This window comes from Arvicanthis niloticus, unplaced genomic scaffold (genome assembly GCF_011762505.2).
Source record: "Arvicanthis niloticus isolate mArvNil1 unplaced genomic scaffold, mArvNil1.pat.X pat_scaffold_883_arrow_ctg1, whole genome shotgun sequence".
Lineage (NCBI taxonomy): Eukaryota > Metazoa > Chordata > Mammalia > Rodentia > Muridae > Arvicanthis > Arvicanthis niloticus.
Window position 1 is genome coordinate 38,921 of NW_023046460.1, and position 10,968 is coordinate 49,888.

At 42.7% G+C, this 10,968-nt stretch overlaps 1 protein-coding gene across 1 annotated transcript in view; it reads right to left on the reverse strand.

The window, feature by feature from the left end:
- Positions 1-10,663, reverse strand: part of LOC117702498 (colorectal mutant cancer protein-like) — a gene marked incomplete at its 3' end in the record, with an annotated part of 48,011 nt that extends 37,348 nt beyond the window's left edge. Inside the window, 2 exon segments of the mRNA XM_034493614.2 lie at positions 8,119-8,325; positions 10,379-10,663. Coding sequence (XP_034349505.2) covers positions 8,119-8,325; positions 10,379-10,663 — 492 coding nt within the window.
- Positions 10,664-10,968: the final 305 nt, after the last annotated feature.

Here is a 10,968-nt window from a genome sequence, read left to right on the forward strand (position 1 = left end):
AGGATCGTGTGCCTGAGCCTAGCTTGGTTGAACCTTATCTCTAAGTCAGTAACTCAAAACTCAAAGATACAGCATATTTGGATGTAGGCTTCAGGTCTGTGCTGTCCACACACTGTAGCATCCTATTATCATCTAACACTGGTGTATATGGCCAAGCCTCTTCCTACCTCAGACATCAAACTTATAACTAGCCCAACCTAGTGTCATTAGAGATCAGAAGACTGGGGCTTTCGACCAGGAAGCTGCCAGATGTGGAGTAACAATTTTAAAGAGGAAGAAAGGAGAGAGGCAGCCAGCTAACCCATCAGAGTTTGCTCCAGATGAAAAGATGAACAGAGCAGACTATGTCCCAATAGACATATCCAGGGTTCCTAATGAGATAAAAGGAGGCGATTTTATAAGTAGTAAGAAGCAATGCCAAAAAAGGACCAGGCATTGATATTGAGCCCCACCCCACCTCTCTACCCTTGCACTACAATCTCAGTATGTAGTCCACACTATTCTGAAACTCTATCACATGAGTCCCCAGAAGGACAGGTGTGGACTATCACACAAAGGCTGATACCCAATTTTAAAAGACTGTTCCTTATGATGGCCTCTGAAAGCAAGAATATTGATCTGCTTCATTCGGTACGGCAGTGCCTAGCCTTCAATTATGACAGTCTTGAGAAAATCCATCGAATGCTGAAAAAAAAACAAAAGTAAAAACCAAAAAACCTTGTCACCATAAAATCTAATACACGGCAGACTATGGGTGACACCTTCAATCCCCAACACCTATAAATGGCTAACAGAAGTTGAGATGGGGGTGGTCCTGAGTCATCTGGGCCATGGAAGAAAGAAAACAGAACTGTCAGATAGTCTTGAAGATGCCTTGTAGCTCACCTAGAAGCTGGAGGGAGGGGCAAGGCTACAAAAGGCAGCTTCCCCTGGATGCTGTGAAGGCAGGAAACTGACTATTTTCAAGCTTCCAGAAGCCCACAGTCCTGCTGACACTTGGAAGTCAGTAAAAGTGACACATTTTAGATTCTGACTTTCAAAGCTGTAGGATAATAAATCTGAGGTTTGGGGTGGTTTTGTTTGTTTGTTTGTTTGTTTGTTTTTGAGATAGGGTCTCACTATACAGCCCTGGATAGCCTGGAACTCACTAAAGCAACACGGTTTCACATTCACAGAGTCATCCTCTGCATCCCAAGTACAGGGATCAAAGACTCGGGCCACCATGCCTGACCGAATTTGAGTATTTTTAGCCATTAAGTTGATGAGAAATTGCTACATCATCCATAGGAAATGATACATATATCAACATTGAGCAACACTCATGTGTGAAAAAAAAAAGTTAATCGCTCAGAAGTCAAGAGTAGAATAGAAGTTATCCAAGGTTGGAGGTTAGAGGGTAGGAGGGATGGAGATCTGTAGACAGTAAGATTTAGTTAGATAAAAGTAGCTCTGGCATGTACTACATAGAAGATGATTAGAGGATGTCTCATTTACTTTTCTATTGCTGTGATAAGAGACCACAACCAATACAACTTACTAAAAAAAGAGTGGAATTTGAGGCTTAAAGTTTCGGAGAGAGTCCATGACAGTAAATCAAAGTCATGGTCGCCAGAGCTGCTAAGATCTCACATCTCACATCATGATCCACAAGTAGGTGGAGTGGAGGAAGGAAGATGAGGGCTCGAGGAAGGGAAGGAGACTGCGGATGGCAAGAGTTTGTTTGTTTGTTTGTTTTTGTTTCATTTTGTTTATAACCCCAAAGCCCAGCCTCAGTGCCATGCCTCTTTTTATAAGGCCACATGTCCTAACCCTTCCTGGTAAGGGGAGGTTCTGATACTAACATCCTGTTCTCCAATTGGTTCTTGATTTTTTTCAGTAAAGAAGGCTGGGGACCAATTGCTGGGTGGAAGGGTCCCAGGAGGAAAAGGCAAATTCAGAGAAGGGGGTGGCCCTTTCTGCCATGCTTTGGAGGAAGAAGAACATAACAATCATTTAAGGTCTTGGGGAGAGCTGGGGCCCGTGGCAACACATTATACAAAAATTTACTGTGTATATGTATCTTTTATCTGTGGAGTCAAGGGTCTAGGGAGTGGGCTGATAGCACAACCACCTTCTGGAGCAAAGATGGAGGAAACAAAAGGAAAGCCAAGAGGGGCTAATAGCATGGCAGACCCCAGCCAAAGGAGGTAACATTTTAAAAACACACATAACACTTTCCAAACACTTCCACCCAAGTATTCAAAGGCATGAGTCTATGGAGGCCGCTCTCATTCAGTCCACCATGCAGGTAATCCTGTCTGAGGATTTCCAACAGCTTGTAAAAAAGAAACTTTTAGTTTTTCATTATAAAGGAAAAAACACCCTGAACAGATAGTTTTCACATTACTCAACATATATGCACTGAAACATCACACTACCACTAATACATTTTGTGTATTTTAATGCATCAGAACAAATTTAACTAATAATAAAAGGTATTTTTAAAAGCAGGGCTAGAGATGGTTCAGCAGTTAAAAGTACTTATCACACAAACAAGAGGACTAGTCTCGGGGAGGGTACAGTGGCCTGCCTGTAATTCAGCTCTGGAAGTCACAGACAGAGCAAGCTGGTTAACAAGACTAGTCATATTGGCAAGCTCCAGGTTTGATCAAGGATGATCCAAAGACGACTCGTAATATCAACCTTAGGCCTCCACAGTGTGCACACACATGCTTACACACATTCATACACATAACACACACACACAGATACACACATACATACACACCTATGTACTACACATGCACAAAAACAAAAAATGGGGAAAAAAAATAAAGTCAGGAAGTAGAATAGTGCTTACCAGGAGCCAGACTGGGACCTGGTAGGGGTAGGTATGGACTAACCAGTGGGTTTTAAGTTATAGTGAGGACGCAGAAGTTCTGGTATGCTCTGTAGTGTATGGCCACTACTGCTGGCAACTGTGTATTAGATCCTTCAAAGAGCCAGAAGAAAGAGTTTTGAGTACTCTTCCCATTAAGAAATCACAACTGCTTGAAGATACAGCTAAATTTAAACGGATTTTAACATTACCCGATGTTATGTGTTTCAAAACATTACGTGGAATCCCAATCCTGGGCACAAATATTAATATTTTTACATCTGAGTTACAAAATAAATTTGATGATTTAAAAAAAAAAAACCTTTTAAAGTTTTGGGCAAAAATGAAGACACTCTCAAGATGACAGATTTACTGTTTCCAGATCTTTGCTAGAAGAACTTCCAAAGATACAGGCTTAGGAACCCAAAGATAGTGTCAAGAGAGCAGCAAGGGAGGGATGGAGATGAGGAGTGGGGTGGGTCAGACGTCCTCAGTGCATCTGCAGAGCATATGGCCTGGCACACCATTCAAAGAGGCCACTGGCAAGACCTGGTAAAGGAGAACACTCAGCTACTCAAGGACTCAGCAAGCAGATGCCAGAGTCATTCCCAAAGCACAGCCCTGTTCGAGGAACTGCACCTCCAGATGCTACTGTGTTTGTGGGAAGCAGGAAGCCTGAAGGGATTTGGTGGTCATCCATTCCACTTTGTTTTAATTTGTTCCTGGCCCCTGAGAGCAGGAGGGCCAGATGCTGTGATGCTGGGCAAGGACAACACAAGCGATTGTATGACAATCAGTTTCTTAAGTCACCTATGAATGTGGTTGGTGGATTAATGGCGTGCAAGGAATGAAGGTGGCACTAGAGTCCCGAGTGGAAGAAGGCACATGGTCAGCCATCAATAAATGAGTTTTGAAGTTATATGTGGCCATGTTCACAGATACCTGCAGTTTCAGGCAGTTCGGCCATAACTCATGGTTTTACTATATATTAGAACTGGTGAGGGAGAGACAACACCTAAACTACAGAAGGGTAAAACCCATTCGGCCAGAAAAGTTCTACAGAATGTTAGTGCAGACTATTACCACATGCAAAGTTGCCTTCTTTGGGCTCAGATGTTCGATTTGGCAGAGAACCATTCTTAGTGGGGATTTTACATGTCCCTTCGTAGAGCCTTCAGATGAATTTGAAATAAGAATCCCAGTATAGAAAATATAGGCTTCTTTATATGACACTAACTTACACAGTACTTTAGGCAAGTGTTATGTTATCACCAATAGCAATTTTGAGGTGTTTGAAGTGGGCCACAAAATAGGAAAGGAAAATTAAACCTGTGTCTTTGTAGCTCTGGGGTTTGGCAGGTGTGTTCCCTTCACCTTTGTTTTTAAGCCCCAGAAAGTGCCTGGATCTGATGATCAAATGGCTACATAGAGAAAGGGCGAGTGCACTGCCCTCATAATTTCTTCCCAAATGTCTAATAATCAAATGGCTATTTCCTTTATAGTGAAGAGTTAGCCCTGTATAACCTGGCAGGTACAGTGAGGACAGGGATAAAGGATCAAACCCAAATGTGACAACAGGAAGAATTTCCCCAGTGTTCCCTCAGCACACAGTGTGAGTACTATCTTCCTAAGGGACCCTTGAACCACTCCCAACAAGGTGGTAGAACCAGAGCTCTGCTTCAGGTTTCTCTTAAAGCTCTCCATCACACTGTAGGGAGGGTGTGTCCCTCATTAGCAAAGTTCTACTGTGCTACCAGTCAATTATGGTGCTGATCAGAAAGACAAAGCCTCTATGGAGAGAGGTGTGGAACTCACTTCAAGACACACAGAAAAGACCCAGATAGGATGCAGAGTATAAAGAAGAAATTGTTGGCACTACCACCTTATGCTGTGAATACGAACAACTTTTGAAAGAATATAAGGCTTTCAACGGGACTGCTGTGGTCTATTTATTTCAGGTCTACGATTCAATGGGGGTGGATTTGCTGGCTTTGTGGTCCCAGCAAACTTGTTTGGCCAAACGGATTAGGGAAAGAGTTGATCATTTTGACTGCATGGCAGCTGACCTAAGCAATTTAGGTCAAAAGTGCAAAAAGTATGAAGAAACTGTACCTTACTAGAACAAGTCTGTCTTATGTGTACTTCTGTGCCTGCTGTCCATATCCATTGACCTATAACACTGCATCAATTCTCCAGTATCCCTGAAGCCAGGGATGGTACCCAGTTTATCACTGTGATCCCCCACCTGGCCAGAAAAGACTAAGCATTTATGAAGAGTACAAATGAATGGAAGAAGAAAAGTGTTTCCTCTCATGAGTCCTTAACTTCCCTGAGATTGAATCTGCTTTTGTAAGTGTGAGGAAATAAATGGTTATATTACAGGATACTCAGAAACAAATGATTATCTCATTTAATAATGAACAAAGACCAATAATAAAGATTTCCCTGTTGTCCCTCAGTTACTGTTCTGCCTAGTAGCTCAATTTGTTAACTGACTGCATTAAAGACCTAATTTAATTAAATCTTGGACAAGGCTCAGAAGACCTATGGAGAGCACTTGGTTTAATTACAGGCAGGGGACATACACCAATTTCATTGATCTGGTCAAAGTCTGAGCAATAAAGATGGACAAAGGAAATAACTGTGGCCCCATTTGCTTTTCAGGCCACATTGATGAACTGGGATCTCAAAGCTGCAACAGAAACAGAAGGGCAAAACATCCACATATTATACAGACTCACAGAGACAAACATGAAATTGAACCTTATGCATTCTCCAAGGCTGGAGATCATGTAAACAGAAGACCACAAGAGACTGATCCTTCTTCAGGGAAATGACATATGCTGGGTAATGGTGGGGTGGAAGTCTTCCCGTATTTAAACTCTACAAAAGTGGCATTCAAAAGAATCTAGAAAATTCTTTAAGATTCATAATTGTCTAGAAATAAAAAGAATAATCTAACTCATGGGTAAATATACAAATCCCAGAGGATGTTTGAAGAAACACACATCACTTCAGATTTTGTTATTTGAAGATAAATGAGGTGTACATTATATAAATTTTCAGAAGGTATAACAACAGCACAAACAACTGGGTAAAAATCATACATATTTTGACAGAAATGTGCATGTACTCAAATATGCATGTGTTTACACTCAATTATTCACTGTTCAGGTTAGAGACATTCAAACACACAAGGATTCTTATGGATAAAAAGGTGTAAAGGCAAATCTTCCATACTATTCAAATCTTGATTTTACTCGAAACAACTACCCCTCCATTTTTGAGTACTTACTGTGTGCTAGACACAGTGTGACTATTTTGTGAGTATTATTTAATCTTCCTGAAGCAGGTATCATGGCTACCCTTAATCCATGATGAAGGCTGAAGCAAACAGGCATAGAGATGTCAGGTGCCTTGCCAAAGATATGCATTGCCTTTGCAGGTCAGGCTGTGAGCGCCAGCAGTCAGGTTCTGGGACTCTGGTATATGATGTGTGTACCCCCACAGTACAGTGCTCTTTGTGCTGACCTCGAGAGCTGGAAAAAGCTCTGGATGGAAGGAAGACTGACTTTCTTTCTCTTTAGTTATAACCAAGGGCTCTTCTGTGCCTTGGTAACCCAAATTAGAGAGAAAAATTTATTTTAAAGTGCAGTATATGGTTAGATCTAAGGCCATCATTCATGTTGTAGCACATGAGCCATCGGATGCACACTGTAAGAGTGAACACACACCTAATTAGACTATCACTCATAAAGATCGGGAGTGGGACCCAGGAAATTACAGGTGCTACAGGTCTCCATGCTAAGTCAACTTTATCAGGATCGCCAGATAAAGCCTTTGCTGACCAGGAGGTTTTACAGCCCCCGATGCGAGTAGAGAGAATCTGATATAGGTGGCTTCTAGAAACAAGTTTATGTGAGCTCAGAAAGATTTTGTCCAGATAGCTGCAGGATAATAGCTCCTTTAATTATGACATTAGCAACAATGAGGGATGGGGCTGACAACCTTCAAAACTAGTAATTTATTCCATATCTACCCCCAATGAATACTGAAAATATCTGTACACAGAGTGGAAACAGAATGGCTGTCACTAGAGAAATAGCTCAGTAGTTCATTCTGGCTTACTGTTCTTCCAGAGGATTAGAATTCAGTTCCTAGCACCATTTCCGCCAGCATACAGCTACCTGTGATTTCAACTTTAGGGGATCTAACACCTTCTGGCCTCTGAAGGCATCTGTACTCTTTCAAGTCCAAATCATACACACACATAGACATAATTAAGATAATAAAAATAGATCTTTAAAGAACAGAAAGATTTACGCATGCTAACACTATTGAAGAATAAGTTACTTCCTAAGTTAGGGAGACAAAGCAATGTTAGTGGTCCATGAGCCTACAAGATGTGTCTGATTAAACTCCATGTGCAGAATCATATGAGGAACCTCATACACTGCCTCAGTTGAGACAGCGAGTAAAGGAAGCCCCATAATTCAAAGTGAAGTTTAGAAAGAATTGTTTCTGATACAAGAATTACTCTTTCCACCCTCAGTCCCATCATACTTCAAAGACATAGCCAGACAAAGAATGTATGGGCCTTGGCAGGTGGACATCTATCATTGGAAAAGTTGATGCAAGTGCTTCAATGTTGGACCATCAGCATCTTCAGTGACAGAAATATATACTGTCACCACAGTTCTCAAACAAGTACCAGTCCTCATGGGGATACGGGGACACCCATGCCACTCTCTCATGTACACCTGTGCAAACCCATATATAGGCACACTACACAAATGCATATTTACACATACATAAACCCCTGTACACAGACACTCATACACACATATAAGAGTCTGTAAAAGAGACTCGCTATTTGATATAAATGAGAGGAGCTACTATAGAGTTAAAGAAAAATGTGAAGAAGAGGAAATTTCTATGTTTTCCAATTATAAAATATCATTAGACTGTCTTAACAGAATATTTTAATTGAGCTAGTGGTAGAAGTGCATCCCAGTAGAGTAGATTGAGATGTACTGCCCAGACATAATTTTGCCATCTCTCAGATTCAGGATTCCTGAGAAGAGTGTATTTATATTCTTAGCTCTACCCCTAAGGATCTTTGAACTACTTTTATTAACAACATCAGAACTAGTGAAAACAGAGCCCAAGATTCTGATTTCCTAAGAATCCAGGCTGCCCTTGGCTCTATCTATCTAACCACCCCATCCCCAGACCTAAGCCATGTCTGGCTGCATGCTCACCCGCCTCCGAAGCCTGTCCCGCTCCTCTCGGATGGCGTTCATAGTGGCCTTGGTCCGGTTCAGCTCCTCCTCTTTGCTGCACAGCATGGCGGTCAGGCTTTCATTCTCTTCCCGCAATCCAGCCAGCTCTTTCTCCCACCGGGACCGCTCCTCAGCCAGGCTGGGATACAGATCCCGACCAAGAACTCCCTCGATCTCCTCAACTGTCTGAAAAATAGACATACATCAAAAGCAGGCTAACTACCATGGAGAAAGAGGTCAGGAAGGACAGAGGTTGCTTAGGAACCTGTGAGCCCAGGAGCTGAATGGAGAACCCTATACACATAGTGGTATCGCTATGCACATGGTCATATCTCAGACTCAGATGAGGCTGTCACTTGCCTGCATCCTAGTTTGTGCTACTCAGCAGTTCCCAGAATTAAGGACAACGGGGGGGGGGGGGGGGGGGGATGTCCCTTCTGGGTGCTGAGTCTGTGTGTGGTGCCCACACAATGTTTATTTCCTTAAGGAGCCCCAGAGCTGGTCAATTTGCATCCAGGCAGGAGGCCAGTGAGTGATCCTGAAAATGCTGTGACAGACACGAGGTTGCAGGCTGTGCACGGTGTCTAATTGTAAGTTTCCTAAATTACAGGCCTTCCGTGGGCCAGCTCTGCAGTAAGGCAGGTGACATCACTATTTTCCACTCTTTGTGTCACATCAGAATTCAGATGGTGTGAATGAGGTTCAGTCTCAAGATGGCAAAGCCAAGAATAAAGCTTCAGTGATACCGGAAAGGGCGGGCCTATCGGGGAGGTTCCTCGGACAGTGGGGATTGATTTAGTTAATAAGATGGATATGACACAAATAGAAGACAATCTTATTATTTGGAGAGTTCTTTAAACATGGAATTAAAGGACCAGGAAGAAACATACAATTAGGAAGAACTTTCTCTGCTTGTTCTGAGAACTATTCATCCATATTGTCCTTTACAAAGACCCTAGGCCAGCTGGTTTTTAAATAGAAGGGGAATTGCTGAGCAGAGAGAACACATACTGATGAGAAACAGAAGAGTACCAACACTAAACACATAGTAGTAGTCAGCCATTTGCAAGGACTCACACCAGTTCCCCCCAGGAAGACAAGCAACCCAAATCTTGCTGCCTCTTTCCCTAAGTGATCCTTTGTCCTTCCCTTCAAATGCAAGAGAGTCTGTTTGGCTCTTGTTTTCTCCACTGCTGGTTACCAGAAGTTCTTGCGCACACCACCCTCACTCCTCCACTGAGAAGAATGGAATTCCAAGTTAGCATTACAATCAAATCTGGGACTTGGGAGGCTCCAGAGGCAGAAGCACCAGTGGGCCAGATCTTCCCATCTGCAACTGGAGGAGCAGCAGTACTGGAATTGCATTTCGTGATTCACTACTACCCTCTTAGGCAATCCAGAATTCTTCCTGACAAACAAATCTCTTCCTTTGCATAAGTTCCTGTAAGACTTGCAAGTATAGGCTGCAAGGTCCAGGACACTAAGCCATAATGAAGTAATAGAAATACAACTGAGGCCCAGAATCAAGAAGGGACTGACCTCCCTATTACTCTGAAAGAGGCGAGGGTGTGCACACGCTGTTCCTCTCACTCCATATTTTCTCAGAAGGAAAAGGAAAAAGGTGTGGCTGAGACCCACTGGCTGGGGATGGGGTGACACAGTTAGACCCTTATCCCTTCCCTCTTTGGACAGCATAGACTGCTACCTCATACAGTTGGGTTTCTAGGAATCTTAAATCTGTAAGAAAGCCTCTAAGGTCAACTTTCAACATGACAATACTATGGTAGCTGGCCACAGTGGCATACACCTTTAATCCAGCACTTGGGAGGCAGAGGCAGGTGGATTTCTATGAATTTGAGGGCACTTTGGTCTACAGTTCCAGGCCAGCTAGGGCTACATGTTGAAATCCTATCTCAAGAAGAAAAGGGAAAAAGTAAAATGGTGGGCCACCCCAAAATGACGTGGTTTTATGCTACAAATGTAATGATTTCCAAGGAAATCATCTTTTTTTTTTAGTGCGAAGCCAATGCTTGTCATTGTTGACATGCCTTTTTATCCCCTGAAGTAATTTAGCTCAAGAAATATGTATAAGGCTCCTGCTTATAGCTGATGGCTCGATATATTTTGTATGGCTTTCAATGGCTAATAGGTATTCAAGAAAACTTTATGTCAAAAAAGGAGTTTGTCCTCTCCCTTCCCTTCCCCTCGGAAAACCAAGCAAAGCAGGAGGAAGACTCACCTTAATGGCCAAGTCACAGTGCTCGCTGGCAGTTGTGAGCTGCTCAATGTGTCTGTCCACCTCGGCCACAGAAAGGCTACAGCTGCTCTTCTTTCTGCCGCAAACAACACTCTCCAGACCCGTCAGCACCCTCTGCAGTTCTGAGTTCAAGTCACTGCAGTTGTCTAAGAGGAAACGGGGATAAAAGCCATTAAACAGGCCAACTGGCAATGGGCACTCTCGGTTGCTTTCACCATAAGGCACCCACTTAGGAGCAGTGGTGCTTTCAAAGCTAACATCATCCATCCTCATCACACGGGCTGCTAGCTGAGGCTTGTAGCCAATACAAACCGTTTATTAAGAAGTTTTAGACTTTTGCCATTTTAAAAATATCTGTACCACCTAGAATTATCTTGCCTTTCAACTATGGGCAACCGCACTGTGTCTTGCTAGTAAGAGCAAAAATGTCCCAGAGGAGACTTCAACAAATCTCTAGTCAAACCCTCTTGCTCAACCATTCAGACCAACACCAATTCTACAAGTTCAGTAAAGATCTCACAACTTCACTGAACAACAACAAAACTCAGAATGAGCAGCGCTGATTGATATTA